Source organism: Sphaerulina musiva, assembly GCF_000320565.1.
Source record: "Sphaerulina musiva SO2202 unplaced genomic scaffold SEPMUscaffold_11, whole genome shotgun sequence".
Classification (NCBI taxonomy): Eukaryota; Fungi; Ascomycota; class Dothideomycetes; order Mycosphaerellales; family Mycosphaerellaceae; genus Sphaerulina; species Sphaerulina musiva.
In genome coordinates, this window is record NW_016017393.1 from 1,174,210 (window position 1) to 1,192,819 (window position 18,610).

An 18,610-nucleotide genomic window follows, 5' to 3' on the forward strand; every position below is an offset into this window, starting at 1 on the left:
TTTTTTTTTATTCTTGTCTTCTTTCGTAAATCATTAAAGAAGGTACATACCTGATCATATTTGATTTGTGTGGGTTTGTTGGAGCTTCAATTCTACGTGTATCTCCTCCCGTCCTTTCTCCCTATGTACCTAGGAGGTTAGTTACCTCCTACCTCCCTACCCATTCAAAGAAAAAGAAATACATGTAACTCCACTAGGTTTCACTCAATTCTTATTATGAGCACTGCTACCTTATACATACACACATACATACATGCACCATGGATATCGATTGTTGTATTCACGGAAAAGGATATATATATATATATATAAAAACACTACAACTAAGTAAGCTACCCAAGTAAAGTAGGTAGTACCTACCTAGTACCTGTAGTTTTACGCTCAAAAGAAAAACTGCCCCCAAAGTCTTTTTCCTCAACTCGAAAAACACACTTAAAAGGATAAACTGTAGACAATTCCATGCTGGAGTGAGAAATGGATTTTGAAATGGCTTCATCAATTACGGAAAAAATTGGGCGGGCTAATCGCTCTATCAAATCAATAAGGTACAACAATCCTCTCCCAAAAAGACCAAAAGAGAAAACAAAAACACATAGGTAGTAGGTACCTAGTAAGCAAACACAAATCAACGCTAGAATACTGCCACCCACTAACCCATCCACATAAAAAGAAATAAATAAGTTTCATCTTCTTCATCCATCCATCCATCCACAATTCCCATCAAATATGACCGACCTAATAGGTAGGTAGGTAGGCAGGTACTTTAAGTTACTTCAAAGAAGTTTCTGTGGAACAAGTGTGGGATCCATCACAGCCGGACATGGCAACACCGACAACGCCATTACCAATACCACTTCCACCACCAGAAGAAGAAGAAGAGGAAAAAGAAGAAGAAGATTCATAATCCCTCGAAATCCTTACCAAATCCACTCGATCTTCGACAGTCCGATCGATAGACTGGACATATCTCACTGCAGCTTCTCGGGTCGGCCAGGCAGATAACCAGAGGAGACTGCGATCATTTTGGTAGACGGCGGAGTCGATGAGACATTTGAGAACGTGGAGACATGAAGATGAAGACGACGATGACGATGATGAGTGATCGTTATCATTGTCATCATCATTGTCATCGTCATTGCCATCATCATCATCATCGCCAGGAGCAGGAGCAGCAACGGCATCTTCGGCTGGACCAAGGAGGACGGGAATGTCCTGATAGAGTTGTGGTTTGGAAGTGTCGGAGAGTGGTTGTTCGTATACGACCAGGAAACGGGCACGCTTCTTTGGTGGTGGTTGTAATGATGAAGGGGAGAATGACGACGACGATGATGTTGAGGGAGCGGTAGTAGTAGTGGCAGGATCAATGTCGTTGGTGTCATCTTCGTGGAGAGGGACGAGTGGGCCCAGTCTCAACCGACAACAGTGATTGCTCAAGGCTGATGATGATGATGATGACGACGATGGGACGTCTTCGTCTTGTTCTAGTGCTACTTCTTCTTTTCCTTCTACTTCTTCTAGTGTTGGTGCGGGAGCGTCGTCTTGAAGTAATTGCCATTGTTGAAACGCATCTTCATCGGTAAGCTTCGCCAAGCAGAGACGTTGCGTGGTGTCGTATGGACATGTGTAAGAAGGCACGGGGTTGGTGTTGTTGTACCAGTAGTCATCAGCCCGGCCCAGGCTGGTTGAAGGGAGATGGTGGTGTTGGTGCTGGTGGTGGTGGTCGGCAGCAGGTATGGTCTGTTCGAAGGCTGCGTAGAACATCATCAATGTCGTGATGTTGAGCAATAATGGTGCGGTGCAATGCCATGTTCAGAGTCTCGAGATGGCTGGCAGTGGGGCAGGAGTACTTGTAAGGTAGCACGCACAACGCCCGTCTTGCATTGATGGGAATTCCGGCGCGAGAAGGCTGAGCTCCAATTTGGTGTCAGTACCACAACCACGGCGTCGGGTCCAACGCGCCCATGCCATTCGCCACCAACGGGGGATGGTTCATGGTTGTAGCAATGTGGCTGTGGACCGGTCCTGTTCTTGGTGCCCAGGATCCTGGTCCGGGGCAATTCACGAACCATAAGCGGACGAGCATGTGGGTATCCATAGTCTCCAGATTTCAGGTAGAATGGACGGACTGGACTGGCGAGAATTGCATTTGCGTCGCACTGTCGCACGTTGCCCTTTTAGTGCATCAGGAACCTAGTAGGAGGCACTTGGTAGACGAGAAGTCCAGGCAGCCGAGCACACTCTTCCGATACTCTGGCACTGGCAATACCTGCCCCGTTTCCGGTATACTGTCACACCCGCGACAAAACTATGGATGTAGTATGAGCTTCGAAGCTGCAGTGACCCGGTCCTGGTCGACTGCGCGCGAGGAGCCCAAGCATGAACCATGCTCGTCATGCGCAACCACCAAATTCCAGTGGGCCCAAGGCCTTCGTTCCTGTGTTTGTATTGGCAGCTGAAGTCGACCTATCGCAGCGCTGAGAATCATCATCGTCCTGTTGCTAGGCTCGAGTATGTTCCAGCTCGGGAAAAGGCTCTCCTTAGCATTTCCGCAATGCTTGTAGTACCTCTCCCTCTTAGGAGGTACCTCCTAGATCTATTCCAGACTGGCTTCCTGGTGACGATCATGCACGATCGGACCTCGCGATAAGTAAAACCAGTGACAGATTATTACATACCCATAAAAGTTTGTGATGGATGCGAGGCAGCGAATTGAGGACACCTTCCGACTTTCTTCAATACTACCAGTCGCCTCGTTTGGGATCGAGGGTGTGCACACACACTCTCTCCCTCTCATTCTCTTTGCACACTTGTGCAGAGAATGCAGAGAGCACAGAGCAGTAGCCGGACCGCCACTGTCTCGCACGAGCCCCAAGTCTCTGGCGACGGGACTTGGGGAGCGTGACTTCCTTCACCGGCCACTTGGCGGCATCACCAATTGAGGGTTGGCTGCATCGACAGTAGTGCGACTCCTGATCGAACAAAAATTTAAATAACGAATAAAAGTGACGAGTGCGGTGGGGAGGTGCAAGGTTGTGAGCTCCAGCGAAGCGAAGCAGCTGAGGAGTTCGGTATGCGGTGTTCGCTGAGTGAGTGGATCACCTGCATGTCCTTCCTCGAACTTCCCAAGCGCGCGCGCTCTCTCTTCTCTCTCTCACTCTCTCAGCAGAGCAGGAGAACCAGTCGCGCGTCTTCACATGTGCATCCTTCTTATGTATGGTTGTCGTGTACTGCAGGACAAGTAGTGCCTGCTGCTACATTCCCTTGGGATTAAGGTAGGCACCAGATTCCGGAAGCTCCGCTTGGCCAGGAGGACCACGCCGCCTTCTCGAAGTAGAAGTATGCAGTGCATTTACCAAGTGGCGTACCGACTTTGGTAAGTCGTCGAGAGCAAGTTTTGCTACCATTCCTCCTCCATGTTTTCTCGTGTCAGCGCTAGGATGCAGTTTTTGGTGAGAGCTTCTCCTCGCCTGTCTGCTAGTCGACAGCACAAAAGTCTCGAGACACTTTTTTTTTCTTATTTCTTATATTTTCGGGGAGGTGCACAGCGAGCGAAGAGGTAAGGTAGGGTGGTAGGTAGTCCTCGACGAAGAGAGCGAGGAGTGATGTGTCGTACCATTATCCATCGTCGACACCTGTTGCCACCTCATGTCGGAATGTCCTGTGTGGAGAAGAAAAGAGCGGTACCAAACCCTCCCGTTGTAGCATGTTCGAAGCATGCATACTGACCAACCTACATGTATAGTATGTATAGTATGTAGTACCCTGCTCCCTGCTCACATGCACGTCTCATTCGCCACCGGAGGGAGAGAGAGAGGGAGCCAGAGAGAGCTGAGTCAGAGAGAGATGGACACAGACACAGACACAGACACATACAGAGAGAGAGAGGCCGGGTCAAATTATTAATGCATCCATCCCGTCCACGTGGAAAATGAATTCCGGTCCTGCTACCTGGAGGGCTCCTACTTCGTGCCACCTTCCCACACACGGAGGCACCGTGCACCGGGGCGTTCTTACCTTGGGTAGCTTTGGACAAGGTAGCACCAACGTTTGGAGCTCTTGCTCCTTCTCCTGCTCCTGCTCCTGCTCCTGCTTCTGCTTCTGCTCACTCTACCCTGACCCTTGCTCCGAAAAAGAAAAGGAAGCCTGAGGCTAATAGAAAAAAATAGTTTGCACTGAAGTAAATTCCCGCTGCTGCCAAAAACAGCGGTCCTGTCGCGAGGTACCTTACAGTCCTTCCAGGATATATGTGTCTGCATTCTCTTCGCTTTCTCCTCACCTGGCTCCATCTCCTTCCATCTCCTCCCTTCCTTCCACGCTTCCACCCTTCGTCCCTCCCCTTCACTGCCACTTCCTCCCTTCTCCCGTTCGCGTAACTTCCTTCCCCAGTCGTAGTCAATGGAAACATGGAAGGTATAACTCCAAGGTATAGTCGAGCATGCAAGTGCGACCCTCATGCAGGGAGGGTGCATATAAAACGCAAAAACAAGCAATGGAAAGAACCTTCAAAGTACCAACCTGAAATGAAGCACCACCACCGAACAAAACAAAACAAAAATAGCAAGACCAAACAGAAAAAGAAGAAAAAAAAAACACAAATCATCGCTCCCTTTCGCTCCCAAACACAATGAGATTTCATGCGGGACCGCTGTTGCCGCTCATTCGCAGTGCTTTCTGGCAGAGAGACTGCCAGCTTCGCTTCATCGTCAACGCCGATTCACTCTGGCTTCTTCTCAACACTCGCATGCTCTTCAGAGTCTGCACACTCTTCTTCGTCATGCCCACCATTCCGGCACTCTTGCTGGACTGCAACCCGGAAACGCTCTTCTTCGTCCCGCTCCACCATGACAAACTCTTCTTCGCACTCACGCCATGCTCGTATAGACTCTCCTAGTTCTGCCTTCGGAGCACACCAGACCGCTTACCCTCACTCATCTCGAGCCCAGAACCGAGTGGACTGGCGCTCATCGCTCTCGTCTCGGGCACCATGGACGGCGGCAGCGGTAGCTCCTTGTCTTGAGTGCCAAAGACCTTGGTTGTCCGGGGTCCGAAACAGCCAGAATCTTCATAGCTGTCATCCGTCACATTCACCACCCTTCGTGTCTCTTTGGGTGGCGTTGGTGGTGGTAGTCCGCCGCTTTGCCAGCTCCGCCTCTCCTCTTCACTTCGACGATCGGTGCTACCATCCTGCTTCGGTGGTGTGGGGGGAGGCACTTCGCCGATGGTATCTGATGGCACGTTGGCAGTGCCCGCTTTGATGTTGCCATTTCTCCAAAACTCCTCATAGCTGCGTTGCGGGCTAACTTGCGAGGGAGATCGAGAAACATTGCTGGAGTTCTCGGCTGCCTCGCCAATAACAGGCAGCGTGAGTTGCTCAGCCTGTGGGTCCCCTGGGCTCCTGACCGCCAGCATAGTCCGGTCGGTCACTTCATCCTCGCTCCGCCGTGACTTCTCAGCTTGCTTCTCGGCCTTTTGCATAACCTTGTCGGTCCCGGGAGGATTGCTGTGGTCGGGGGATGGTACATTGACGCCTCCAAGACGGTCATCGCGGACGGTACCTTCGATACCCGCAGGAATCGTGATGCCTGCGTTGACCTCCAAAGTCGAGGACAGTCGTTCTTGTTCGGCACGTTCGCGTGACTTGGTGATACCACTAATGAACTTGATAAAGCGGTCGCCGTACCGTTCAGGCGGAATTGGTGAAATCTGCGACTCGTGACCGCCCATGCCTTTCCACGCGTGCTCAATTCTTTTGAGTAGATTGTACTGCGAACGAAGTTAGCCGGGAACAATCCTCGAGGTTGCAGTGTATACGAACTCGTGTCAGGCAATCAATGATGCCCAGATAGTAAATCTCCTCGCCAGGAGCATCGTCTTCATGAGTAGCGCGAAAGCCACCATCGTCCGCGTAGAAGAAGAATGGACTCCGATGTGCCTCGTGTGGCATCTTATCCAGTGTTTGCGAGATCGGCACCGGCTTCTGTCTCTTGACGGCCTCTCTCATTTCTTTGATCCTCTTGGCATTCTCCATCACACTTGGTGACCTAGCCAAGTGCTGTTGACTACCCCCATCCTCTGTCGGTTCTCCGGCAGGCTGGAACACTCGCAGTGTCTTATCACGCAGGTTCTCCTCATTCCCGCGTTCCAAGTCGTGAATGCCGACCAGCATAGAATAATCCATGATCTTCAGGCGCTGCAGTAATGCAACATCCTTCTGCATCTGCGTTACGAATGCTTCCTTCTTTGTTGGCCCAAACTCGAGATGTAAATTGCGCCGCAACCAGTTCAGATCCTTGAGTGTGGCGCGAGGGTTCTTCTCTAGATCCTCTTCCCGGAAATCACGGCCTATCGTGCTGCCTTTCAGATCGAATGTGCGATGTATGTCACGATGTGGCGGGAACAGGTTATTCATGACCACAAAGTGTATCTTCCGCCCATAAGGGATCTTCACCCGATGCAGTCCGTAGAATTGTGACAACAATGTGTTTGGATTGTTGACAACGTGGGTATAGTAATCCTTCAATATCATCCGCAAGAACTTGTGTTCTCCGTGATGTATCGTTTTGATGATATATTTGTAGTCTCGTGAGAAATAAAAAAAGGATCCACTCTTTCCTGGCGATCCCAGTTCCGAGAGGATATATTTCGATGTCAACGACATCAGGTAGTCTGCCGGATCCAGCTGGAAATTAGCCCGAAGCTTTCTGAAGACAAATGGTGCATAGTCCTTGAACTTGAAATCGTACTTGGAGCTTGGTGTCAGCTCGCTGCCACTAATGTCAAAGCTGAACTTGTGCTTCGTCTCAAAGTCGGCATCCGTCAAATCCCTATCGAGCTTTGCATTGGTCCGACTAACGCAGCAACGGATGCCAGTGAGCATGTTGTAGGCCGTGGCGAAGTTGACGTGATTTTGGTCCACCTTGGTGCCCACGACCACCCTATCGTCGTCGGTGTCATGACGCTGTCTCTTAGAAGCGCGCTTATTTCTTATATGCTCTGCAATCCGAGCAGCATCGTCGTCTTGAGGGATTTCTTCCAGATGCATGTCAGAGTGTACCGACCTCGTATTCCGCCGAACTAGCTGCAGAGAGGCTCTACGTCTCGTTGGGGTGTTTGGCGAGAAGCGACCAGTCGACAAGACTGCACCGTCTAGTTGGGAAGATGGATCTCCACCATCTTTCGAGTTTCGCGGACCAGCGCTTGGAACTTCTAGGGTGTGTCGGTGGGTGAGCCGGTCCGGTCGTGACGTGACGAGACTTATGCTTTGAGGGGGGTCAAAGGCTGGAGGTGAGGAGGCGCGGTGTCGGCGTGGTTTGGTCGTCGCGGGTGGCTTGAGCAGCCCATCTGCGGTCGCTCGTGGTGAGCTCTCTTCCACTGGTGGAAGTGCTGAGCTAGGTGTCATAGGAACCTGTCCATGGCTGACACTGCGTATCGCTTGTGAGGTGGTTGGCTCTCCGTTTGGCATCGCGCCGACAGGCTTGCTCATGGGGCTCCTAGGTGGCTGACCTGCCGGCTTGCCATTCTGATGTGGCATAGCGGTGAAGTAGCCTTCTTCAGCGGCCCCGAGTCGTGTGGTAGCCTCCTTGACAGCTTCTCCCGACCTCCGCTCGCCGCTGTCTGATACCGATAAGTTGGTCGCGCTGAGGTTGTTGATGCTGCGACGACTCTTCATGCTGAGCGCCATGCTCTTCGCACTGGGGGCTCTGTCGCTGCCGGCGCCATTGGGAACAATAAGTGCACTGCCGTCCTGTCCTCCCAGGCCTTCCTTTACGCTGGTGCTGCGACGCGGCGCTCCATTGGTGTTCTGCTCGTGGACCATGAAGGCATGCGCGTAGGAGAGCTCGGTGGACTTCCTGCTCAGCGGCGCCGACGTGGGTTGTGGTGGACTTGGAGCCCGCGCATCGTCCCCTTGGGGCTTGTAGGCCTGTATGCACGCCAGCGCGAAGAGGTCCGCTTCTTGGACCACCGAGATGGTTGGAGAAGACGGACGTCGTCCTATAGCGTCCGTGCCTCCCTGGCGGTGCTGTGTGAGTGTGGGTGTGTGGGTGCCGGGTGTATGGAATGCGTAATGCTGGTGAGCAATAGTATGTGCGGCTCAGATGGGTGCTGCTGGTCTTCCTGTCCGCTGTCTCTGTCGTCGTTTGGATGGTTCAGGCCAGGTCAGGTCAGGGCGGCCAGTCAACGTACACTACCATGAAAGTTACTAGTTCTACCTCCTAGCTTGTCCGACGGGCTTGGCGAATATTGTTCGCCGACCGGAGCTAAGAGCGATGACATATCATTGTTGACATTTTCCAAATCTTCTGGACGCGACGCGATATCATGAACCGGGAATACATTCAACCACTCCCGTCCATCTGTGTGTGCAGATGGTATAGATACATGTAGCTCACCTCGTCAACGTCTTCGAAATGAGTTCCCTGAGAGCACTCCTGTTGACAAACGCTACCTACCTACCTACGTACATGTATACCTGAAACAATCCCCGACGCGTACCCAACGAAAGCACCGGTGCATGTGCATATAGGAGGTACATGTAGTAGGATGCTTCGACAGAGCAGATCATGACTGACGATGATGCATCACGAAAGGAAATGATCAAGTAGGCATAGTTTCAAGTAAAATGCATGTCAGACTATGTACTCTGTTCGCGCTGCATAGCATTGTGACATTCCTCGTAGCAGAGCAGTATAGCACCCGTGCTCAAACGCCGTCCATAAACACCCCGTAAAGCAGAAATCTAGAGGCCATTGACTTATCGGAATACGAAAAGCCTCTTCTCAAACGGTAAGCTGGTATCACACACACACACACACACACACACCCCTATAAGACCCTTATCTGACGCCGTACGCCCGTCACCGCTAGCAAGAGCCTTCATCGTCGCGCACGAACGACAGCACGCCCGGTGACCCTCACGCGTGGGGGATCAGGCGTTACCAGAACATCGTCGTTTCCATCGAAGAAGTTGGAGAACGGGGAAGCCTATGCCTTCTTGGGCGTTACGCTCTTCTTCGGGGTGGACTTCTTTGCGGAGGCTTTCTTCGCGACCTGTGGGGCAGTCGACTTGGTCACACGTCCCGACTTGGTCTTGCCAAGGACGACTGGTGCCTTGTCCTCAACAGCTGGGGCCTGTGACGATGTTAGAGTAGTCGGTTCTGGCGACGACGTGACATCAACATACAGCAGTGGTTGTTGTTGTTGATGATGAAGTCTTGCGCTTCGTACCGGTGTTGGCCTTTGTTACGGCAGCCGTCTTCTTCGCTGGTGCCTTGGCTGGAGTCTTCGCCTTCGTTGTAGTCTTTTTGGCTGCAGGAGCCTTCTTTGGGGCAGCAGCCTTCTTTGCTGTGGCAGCAGCCTTCTTTGGCGCAGCAGCCTTCTTTGGGGCAGCAGCCTTCGTTGTCTTCGCGGCGGCGGTCTTTGGTGCAGCAGCGGCCTTAGCAGCCTTAGCAGCAGGTGCAGCAAGCTTCACTGGTCCAGAGGGACCTGTTGGCGGCGACGAGGTCAGCAAGGTGTGCAAAAAAAGTTTCAATATTTGGACAACCAGCGATGAGACAGTGATGGCGATTGTAGGAGGAAGCACAACACATCATTTGCGGTGTGTTGGCAACGATTAGACGTGGACCTGATCGATCGATCTAACGTACCCTTTGGTCGCGTGAAAGTGCCGTTCTCGGACCCGCGTTGCAGAGCCTTGTTGAATTGGTTGTTGAAGACGGCATCGCTGACGTTGGAGAGGTTGTTGTTGGCTTGGACATACTTCTTGAGAGACTGGCGGCTGTAGAAGAGAGACAATGTAAGCAAGCGCTGCCGGTCTCAGTCGTACTGCGCGACCTCCCAATGCGGTAGCGACGGCGACGACGAGGTGCGAATTCCACTTACGAAGAACCAGTCCTCTCTTTCAGCTGTATACGGAGATGCGTTAGCCAAAGTTTCCGATCGCAGAAGCGTCCATGGCAGTCGTGGTGCCATGGGACGGATCGTGTGTCGCAATCTGATCATCACGAGGATGACGAGACGAAATGCGCCGGGAAAGGCAAACTCACGCTGACAACGGCCTCCTTGATCATGTCTAGAGGGCAGAGGCGTCAGTGACGGGCGAACACGATAGAAGCTATGCCGCATCGACGCGACAAGGCGCGCGAGCAGGTCATGGTCGCAAACGCACCAAGGTAAGGACCGTGGGTGGAGGCGCCAGCAGGCTTGCTTGCCTTTTTGGTGGCGGCTTTGGGAGGCATGTTGAGTGTAATGTGATCGTTTGTGGTGAAAGCGGAAGAGCGGGAGCGTCGATTGATGCTAGAAGTAATGTCTCAAGAGGTGGTGGGTGGTGGTGGGCGTCGAAGAGTCGTGAGAGGGAGCGGTCGGAAAGCAAGAGGGATCAGAGTTGAGGTGGGGATGGCTGCCTCTTATACTCACACTAACGTTCGAGGGCTGCAAAAGATCAATCCATCACTCTGACTGGGGAGCTACTGTACCTACCACCACTCCAGCACCTACCTAATCTTTGACACTGCGAGCTACAAGATGTTCTGCTGATTGGACCGGATTTGTGCATCCTGTCTCCCATTTTAATCGTGTGTTGTCGCGCTGTACCCTTTTTTATTTTCGCATTTCTCTGATTACCTGGTACATGTAAGGTAGGTATGCTTCTCGAGTCTGTCTGTCCCTCTCACGTCCCTCCCTCTGTTGTTTTGACCCTCTCCCTCCCACTCCTTGGCGCGTAAGGCGCGTCCACACCTCAAATCTGTTTACCACTTGTCGCAAAGGCCTCGTTCATGTCTACCACTGCATGCAATCTCTATCGCTCCACTTCACTTGCCATTGTCGTTGTCCGTATACCATCATTACTGCATCTCATGAAAATTTCAGTTACAGGTACCTACCGGTCGCGATGCTGAATGTGCATCCGGCTTCTCCGTCGCCCATGCACATGCGTCTCTCAACACATCTTGACCCTCCTACGCCTCCAGGCCCAAGTCTGCAATATGCGCGTCGGTCTATCGCCGCTACCTATCTGTATCACCAGCGCTCGCCACCTTGGTGCTGCCACATATTGACATTTGCCATGACTGAAAAAGTCTCGAGCCAATCGCATTCTGGTCGGCCTGGGGTGGGCGTCGCGCCCGTCCTTCTCCCATCACGATGGAAATATCCCTCATCAATCGCGTACTGCCTACCTACATACTCACGCTGTGAGCATTACCGTCTCGCCGCCTACATGAGATCGAGACTCGGCGATCCGTCACGGAGTCACAAGCTCAATGGGTGATGCGGGTGCAGGCATCCAATAGATCTAGTCACGCGGTCAATTCATCAGGGGTCACGCCACCACACCCAACCGTACCTGTATTATTGTGGCTTGGCGAATATGGACGAACAGCTGATCCGTATGGCGCAGATCATTGATAATAACGTGAAGGGAAAGAGTATTGAGAGGATAAAGTATTGTCATTTTGAACCCTTTCGGTAACCTTGGCTCTCGCTACTGTCCTCCCAAAATGCTTTAATTAAGTTTTCTTCTTTCAGAAAGTGTGTCTGTTGCCTCATTCCATTCCATCTCATCCTGGCTCTTCTTGTCTCAACGTGAATGGTGGTATGTTGATGATTGGGGGCATGAGTTCTATGAGACACACACCGTCTGAACTGATCAGGCATCATCTGAAAGAGTGAAGAAGATGTGATCAACGTGGTCAAACGAGCCAAGAAAGCTGCGCTCATATAGTGTGCAGTCAAGGCAGCATCGTCCAGTGGCTGTATGCTTGTTTGCGGATTGGCGTTCGTCTGGATTTAGAGCAGCAGGATCGCAAAGGCAGATGCTACTTCCAGTGTTTGCAAGTGATTCAGTGGGTCGGCTGAACCAGGAAAGTCGCTGTGATGGTACCATACACAGTGTGGGTATCGGCTTTTTGTGGTGTAAGTGAGAAAAAAAAAGACCAGCGCTGGGTCAGAAGTCGTGCTGGTTGATCGAGGTGTCGAGAGTCGCGCCGATGAAAGTGGATAGCGCTGCAGTTGTCGGATAGCCATATTATCGAGGCCTTCCAACGACCGCTCATGGTAACGTCAGACCGGAGCATAAGAACCGGTGTCATCAAGTCGTGCCCTTAAAAAAACTCCTGTCGGCGCGCCGGCCAACATACAGCATGCTATTTCCCCCCCTCAAACGCCTTTCATACTCCTACAGATTGCGCTAGATTGGTCAATTCGAAGCTCAGGACGTCTATGCCTGAGCTACAGGGGGACCGGCTGACGCCATCTGCTGCTGCTGTGGAGGTCGCTGCTGAAAGCCACCTGGTCTCTGCTGGCCCTGAAAACCATTCTGATCGTTGCGTGGCCCACCGCGACCGCGACCATGACCTCCTCCTCCTCCTCCACCACGACCTCCGCGATAACCTCCAGTGCGGTTCGCTGGGTTGAGAAGATCCTGTCCGCTGCCTTGCTGTCTTCCTGGCTGTTGCGACTGCTGCTGCTGTGGAGCTGTGTTGATTGGTCGTGGAATGTTCTCTGGCGCATCGTACACATAAAGCTTTTTGTCGATGGTGCCAGGGATGGGCTGAATTTCAGTACCGAGTTCCTGCTCAATACGGTATAGATTGAAACGATCTTCCCAATTGATCAGATTGATGGCCAGACCAAGATGACCAAAACGTCCAGAACGACCAATACGATGAAGATAGGTTTCCGCGTTCTTGGGGAAATCAAAGTTGATGACGACATTCACAGCTTGAATGTCGATACCACGGGTGAGAAGATCAGAACAGACTAAGTTGCGCATCGCGCCGTTTCGGAAGTCGTGAAAGACGCGGTTGCGATGCTGCTGGAGCATCTTCGCATGAGAGTAGAAACATGAGTATCCCAGCTCTGTGATCTTCTTGGCTAACAGCTCGACACGAGTGGTGCTGTTGCAGAAGATGATCGACTGGTTAATCTGGAGTCGACTGAACAAAGTGTTGAGGCAATGCACTTTTTGCTTTTCCTCCACAAAAGCGTAGTACTGCGTGATACCGCGCAGCGTAAGCTCATCCATCAAGTTGATCTCGTGAGGGTCATTCATATGCCTGTCCTTGAACTCCTTGACCACCACTGGAAAGGTGGCGGAGAAGAGCATGACCTGCCTGTCTTTGGGGTGAAACTTCAGCAGTTGCTCAATCGTTACAGTAAATTCAGGCGAAAGAAGCTTATCAGCCTCATCCATGACGAAGGTCTTTGCTTCGGACAAATCGGCGACACCTTTGCCCGCCAAGTCCAGAATTCGTCCTGGTGTTCCGACCACTATGTGCACAGGCTCGTTCAATCGAATGATGTCGTCTCGTAGACCAGTACCTCCGGTGGTGACCATGACGTTGATGCCCAGATGCTTACCGAGGGTCTTGCATACTTGCGATGTCTGCAGGGCCAATTCTCGCGTGGGCACAAGGAGGAGTGCCTGAATTTTGTCGACTTTCGGGTTGATGCGTTCAAGAGTAGGAATGACGAAGGCGGCCGTCTTGCCTGTGCCGTTCTTCGCACGTGCAAGAATGTCTCGGCCAGATAGTGCGACTGGAATCGTCTCTTCTTGGATGGGTGAAGGTTTCTCGAACCCTGCTTCGTAGATACCCATCAACAGCTCGCGCTTCAGGTAGAACTCTTCAAAGTCCAAGCCTTTTGTTGCCGTGACATCCTCTGTCTGCTGCCTGCCATCTTTCGGAGGCGCCTTCAGCCCTGACCGCCAGTCTCCACCAACAGTCTCCGCGTCATTCAACGTTGTCTGCCCCAGCTTATTTGCTAGCTCACTCGCCATTGTGAGAGGAAGTGAGAATTATGGAAGTGCCAGTGCACTGCGGAGTGGTGTTTCGCGTTGGTCGCGGGTGAGCCCAAGATCGGTGGCTCGCGTGGGTAGGTCTGCTCAGCTGGGGAGAGTGTTGTTATTCGAGCCTTTGGGATCGGGTCTTTAGTTCGTCGCACAGCAGGTAGTAGAGGGTGGCAGCACCCGCTCCTAGTTCTGAAAGCGCCGCTGGTGGTATGTTCCGAACTGAACTACCGGATGGGGGGACTTCGAGAATCGTCAGGACTTCGGTGTGCTTAAGCAATATTGACACAGTGCGAAGCAGCAGAGGGGCAAAGTGTGGTGGGTGGTTGTGGTCGTGGTGGTGGAGTCGTGCGTATGGCTCTGGCGTCGCGTCTTGACTTGCCGTGGGCGGTGTGCGTTGCGTTGATGTTGGGATTGTTGTAGACTGTTGTCTGGGAGAAGCTCGAGGCCTTCGAGCTGTGTCCAAAGTGAGGTCCAATGGTCCTGATCATCCTCAGGCACCAACTTCAACCAAATTCGACCAAATTCAACCAGGTCCATGTACAGTAGCACGTCTGGACATCAACAATCCCTCATCCAACACCATCTCCGATTTACGGGTTTTCATCGTTTGGGTGCTCACTTTACTTGGTTTTCGGCATTCTGTGCTGTGTATTCACTTCCACAGTTGTACTTCATCCTGTGGGACGATATCAGGACTGCTCTCTTTGTGAGTCGGGTCGAATAGTAATACTCTGCACAGGAACCTACTAACCCTCACAGCAGGAAAGCTATGCTACGATTGATACGGCACGGATTATCAGCTTGTACTCCAGTAAATTTCACCACAACTTGCCGCAGGTTCCAGACAAATCCATCAAGCAAGCCAGCACTAAGGAAGCTTACAATCACACGTCCCACGCCTTTTTCACAACGGGCGAATACATCAGCAGTCATGTCATTCCGCAGAGCATTCAATGACAGTAGCCTCTTCAATGCCCAAGCGTCTTACAGATCCGCCAAATGGGCAGTGGGTACGCTCCTTTTCTTCAATGGCGGAGTGTTCGGAGCATGGACATATGCACGCGGCAGTAGAGACACCGAACTCCTCAGACAACTAGAGGAGCATGCAACTCTCTCGGAGCACAATCTAGCCGCAGGCAGATACTACACATATGTCACCAGCGCTTTCAGCCACAAGGAATTACCACATTTTGCATTCAGTGAGTTGACTTCTTTTCTAATTAAGATGTGATTGTACATCCCTCACTGCAACTACATGCAATCTGACGATATCTCAGACATGTTTGCCCTCTTCACATACGGAGGTTTACTCGCCAGCGTACCCGGTATCGGCGCACTACACATCTACGGCCTAGCAATAACAAGTTCTATCGCCGCATCAGCAGCGTTCATCACGCATCGACGCCGGAAGACTAAGCAGAGGGAAAAGAAGCGGGACCTACAATCCAGATTCTCTGGCAACGCAATCATCCGCGAAACGGGATTGGGAGCGAGCGGAATCGTCATGGCCGCTGCAGCTGTCGCTACATGTTTGAGACCTACGATACAAGTGGTGATCTTTCCCATGCCTATGCCTATGCCATTATATGTGGCGACTGGGTTGGTTGCGGCTGTGGATGCGTATATGATCGATAAAGGTGATAAGATTGGACATGATGCGCATTTGGGAGGGTTTGCATGGGGAGCTGTTTATTATCTCTTGTTGCTGAGGAACAAGGGCGGGATTTGGCGACTTCTGTCGAGGAGATGAGCTTGTCAAGCTGCATGTGACTCAAGGGATGGATGTGCTATACTCAGAAATCACAGTAGGTTGATACCGTCCCACCTCAAGGCAGGCTACCTACCTACTTAAAGCATGCACGCAACGTGTACTATTACTACTATAGTCTATAGCACAGCGACGCTCATGTCGTTCAGGACAGATTTCCCGATGCAGGCAGTCTCTGGTAGCCTGCAGCGTTGAACTCTATTTCTATCCCGGCTAATGCCAATGTGCTGGCCAGACATGCTCTGTTTACTGATAACTTCCAAGTCCTTATCCAGAGCTGCTACTCTTGCAGTGTAGCAGATATGAGTGTTCTTCGCTCGCAATCGCGTCGCGGTATTTCCAACGTGTCTTGTCTTCATATGCCGCGACTCAGCACTAGCTGCTTCCGCTGATGATTACAGCTGCCACTCTTAAGGTACGGATGATTCACGTCTTGCTGTTTCCCGTGTTCTCACGCTTCACCACAACACGCTCAGATGTACTTTTTTTGCGGGTCCGCCTTATCCAACAACTCCATCGTCTTCTCGTACATGGTAAACACAATTCCTCCACTAAACATCAACCTCCCCAACCTCGGCACCGCCCCTGACCACAACTTGAGAAATCCCTCTTCTCTCACAATCTTCACCGCACAATCCACACTATGTTTGTATTCCCCCCTCGCCCCAATCGACTGCATCCTCGTTTTTACCGTATCAATTGGCTGCGTCGCATAAACTGTAATTGTGCCTGCCACAGCTCCAATCCCAAACGTACTAATCGTCCCCAATTTCTCTCCTGGCGCAACATAACTCTGCGCCAGCTGTTTCAAACTCGTGTAACTCGAGAACCTAACCGCAGAATTCGCTGCTTGTCTCGCCGTCGTAGGAACAAACCCCTTGAAAAACCCCCTCACACCCTGTTCCCTCCAAATCAAACCACTCCCGTGTAGAAATCCCCTCATGCGCGGATTTCCGCCTTTTCGATCATCGATAAGTTGCGTCTTGATCGACTCAAAAGGCGTCACAGCCAGTAGCGACTCTGTCGCGCCTGCCAAAAACCCCGACACGACAGTCATTGGTCCTGATATCGTTCCATCTGCTGCAGAGAGCATGGATTTGTATTGGTCAAAGGCAACGAAACGTACGCCGGCTTTGATGCTGTTGCCTATGATTAAGGTGGTGCACCCTGCGTACCACTGGGGGCCGAAGGGAGGGAAGGCAACCTTTTGGGCGGCGGATAGGCGCGAGTTGAGTTGGGTGCGGGTTTTGGCGAATTCGGCGGGGTAGGTGATGGCGATTTCTACGGCGCCTGCAGTGGAGCCGGCGATGATGGAGCGGAGGGGCGAGGGCTTTTCTTTTCTGGGGGTGGGCTGTCCTTGAGCAGCGCTCTTGGGTATTGTGGCCATGGTTGTGGTCGAGGGTGGGAGAGGAGAGCGAGACAGAGATGTGTGTTGGCGGCAGATCAGGTAGAATTGTTGCTACCTGTCTACACTATACTGGTGGACGCCTGCCTGCCTTGCCCAACTCTACTGTGTGTGACAGAGAGGAGCGGAGCGGAGCGGGGTGAAGCGAAGTGAACAATTTGTGGTGGAAGAGGTTGTCGTCGGTCTTCCATGGCTGGTCCAAGCGTCAAGCTTAGAAGTTAGAATTGTAGCTTCTTCGACAAAACATTCTTCGACGGCCATCCAACCATCTTGTCTTCATCGCCTGTATAATCACCATTTCCTTACAATACCCGCAACACCTTAATCACCATGTTGTCGCTCCGCACGCTCGCACGCAGCGCTCCGCGAACAGCAGCTCGCTTCGCCTCGACATCGATCGTCAAGCCATCACCCTTCACGTCAACCATCCGATCGCAAATCAGCCAACAGATCTCCCGAAGCGCCCTCTTCTCCACGTCACGAGCACGCTTCGATGAACACTCACAACAACTCGCTGTCAAGCTCGAAAGCGAAATCAGCATCGAAAATGATGAATCGGCTGCACAGGCGGGCTCCGACCAGAACATTGAACAGTTCAAGGCCGAGAACCCCTTCTGGTCCATCGAGGATGTTGCAGGCGAGCAAGACGTATTCCTGACCCGCAAGTACGAGGATGAGCAAATCACTGTCCACTTCTCAATAGCAGACTTCAACTCCGAGATGGAAGACGACAGCTATGGAGAGGACGACATGGCCATGGGGGATGAAGAGGACATGGAGATGCAGTCGGGAGGCGCCAACACGAAGGGTTCCATCAACAAGGGCGGCAAGGCTGATGGAAACTTCAGGGTCGCCCCTGAAGATTCGGTTGCGCCAGCTGACCGGGAGGAGTTGGCCGATGAGGTGAGTTGAAATGAAGAATTAGTCAGTGCAGGGCAAGTGGACAAGATATTCTAACAAGGTGATACTACAGGACTCTGGTGATGTGCCACAACAATTCCCCGTCGCCGTCACGGTTCTCATCCAGAGACCGAACAAGGGCGCCCTCAAATTCTACCTCACTTCGAGCGACGGCGACTTCATGATCAACCAGCTGGTGCAACTACCAAAGGATGTCAAGGGCGATGCGAAAGCCCTGATCCGCGAAAACCCTGAACACCTCTACGCTGGACCACCTTTCCAGCAGCTCGATGAGGAGTTGCAGAGTATCCTGGAGAGCTACCTCAACGCACGAGGTGTTTCCGAGTATCTCGCTCAGGTTGTGCCAGACTACATTGATGTCAAGGAGCAAAAGGAGTATCTCGGCTGGTTGAACCGAGTTAAGGAATTTGTGGAGTAAAGTCCTCGTGTGGGAAAGACCGAAGGATAAAAAGTAGGAGAACCAAAACATGCCTGAGAGCCAGCCACAAGGCTTTGCCGAAAGATGGCACGCCCGGTTGAAGGGGACGCAACAGCAGAGATGATGACGACAGCATCGAGGCTCCGGGGGGGAAATGGCGAAGGGCGAAAGCCAGATTAGTACGTGTATGATGTTCGTTCCGATGCACCGGTTTTGTACATCAGTTATATCACAATATGACCAAACTCATCTCAAGATGGTGTCAAGCAGTGCCCTATTCTGCTCATATTCGAACAATTCTGCATTACCATC

The 18,610-nt window shown here is 52.0% G+C and overlaps 8 protein-coding genes across 8 annotated transcripts; 3 read left to right on the top strand and 5 right to left on the bottom strand.

The window, feature by feature from the left end:
* Positions 1-484: 484 nt before the first annotated feature.
* Positions 485-2,291, bottom strand: SEPMUDRAFT_151906 (uncharacterized protein). The gene has a single exon (XM_016907116.1). It carries the CDS (start codon positions 1,762-1,764, stop codon positions 769-771), a length of 996 nt encoding a protein of 331 aa, XP_016757181.1. The 5' UTR covers positions 1,765-2,291; the 3' UTR covers positions 485-768.
* Positions 1,962-2,456, top strand: SEPMUDRAFT_120946 (uncharacterized protein; the record flags this gene model as incomplete). The annotated part of the gene is made up of 1 exon (XM_016901647.1): positions 1,962-2,456. One exon carries the CDS (start codon positions 1,962-1,964, stop codon positions 2,454-2,456), a length of 495 nt encoding a protein of 164 aa, XP_016757182.1.
* Positions 2,457-4,177: 1,721 nt separating this feature from the next.
* Positions 4,178-8,133, bottom strand: SEPMUDRAFT_151907 (SAICAR synthase-like protein). The gene is made up of 2 exons (XM_016907117.1): positions 5,816-8,133; positions 4,178-5,763 (listed from the first exon to the last, which is right to left on the bottom strand). The coding sequence occupies exons 1-2, from the start codon at positions 7,814-7,816 to the stop codon at positions 4,888-4,890; spliced, it is 2,877 nt and encodes a 958-aa protein (XP_016757183.1). The 5' UTR covers positions 7,817-8,133; the 3' UTR covers positions 4,178-4,887.
* A 471-nt stretch (positions 8,134-8,604) lies between these two features.
* SEPMUDRAFT_151908 (Linker_histone-domain-containing protein) lies at positions 8,605-10,351 on the bottom strand. The gene is made up of 6 exons (XM_016907118.1): positions 10,166-10,351; positions 10,044-10,069; positions 9,880-9,902; positions 9,645-9,775; positions 9,182-9,483; positions 8,605-9,129 (listed from the first exon to the last, which is right to left on the bottom strand). The coding sequence occupies exons 1-6, from the start codon at positions 10,233-10,235 to the stop codon at positions 8,983-8,985; spliced, it is 699 nt and encodes a 232-aa protein (XP_016757184.1). The 5' UTR covers positions 10,236-10,351; the 3' UTR covers positions 8,605-8,982.
* A 1,093-nt stretch (positions 10,352-11,444) lies between these two features.
* SEPMUDRAFT_128592 (ATP-dependent RNA helicase DHH1) lies at positions 11,445-15,952 on the bottom strand. Its single transcript, XM_016902221.1, has 3 exons — positions 15,064-15,952; positions 14,549-14,985; positions 11,445-14,492 (listed from the first exon to the last, which is right to left on the bottom strand). The coding sequence occupies exon 3, from the start codon at positions 13,772-13,774 to the stop codon at positions 12,215-12,217; it is 1,560 nt and encodes a 519-aa protein (XP_016757185.1). The 5' UTR covers positions 13,775-14,492; positions 14,549-14,985; positions 15,064-15,952; the 3' UTR covers positions 11,445-12,214.
* SEPMUDRAFT_120949 (uncharacterized protein) lies at positions 14,718-15,536 on the top strand (the record flags this gene model as incomplete). The annotated part of the gene is made up of 2 exons (XM_016901648.1): positions 14,718-14,985; positions 15,064-15,536. 2 exons carry the CDS (start codon positions 14,718-14,720, stop codon positions 15,534-15,536), a joined length of 741 nt encoding a protein of 246 aa, XP_016757186.1.
* Positions 15,953-15,997: 45 nt separating the features above from the next.
* On the bottom strand, positions 15,998-16,941 carry SEPMUDRAFT_73514 (mitochondrial carrier; the record flags this gene model as incomplete). The annotated part of the gene is made up of 1 exon (XM_016910028.1): positions 15,998-16,941. One exon carries the CDS (start codon positions 16,939-16,941, stop codon positions 16,027-16,029), a length of 915 nt encoding a protein of 304 aa, XP_016757187.1. The 3' UTR covers positions 15,998-16,026.
* A 280-nt stretch (positions 16,942-17,221) lies between these two features.
* On the top strand, positions 17,222-18,568 carry SEPMUDRAFT_151911 (mitochondrial glyco protein). The gene is made up of 2 exons (XM_016907119.1): positions 17,222-17,862; positions 17,933-18,568. The coding sequence occupies exons 1-2, from the start codon at positions 17,290-17,292 to the stop codon at positions 18,296-18,298; spliced, it is 939 nt and encodes a 312-aa protein (XP_016757188.1). The 5' UTR covers positions 17,222-17,289; the 3' UTR covers positions 18,299-18,568.
* Positions 18,569-18,610: the final 42 nt, after the last annotated feature.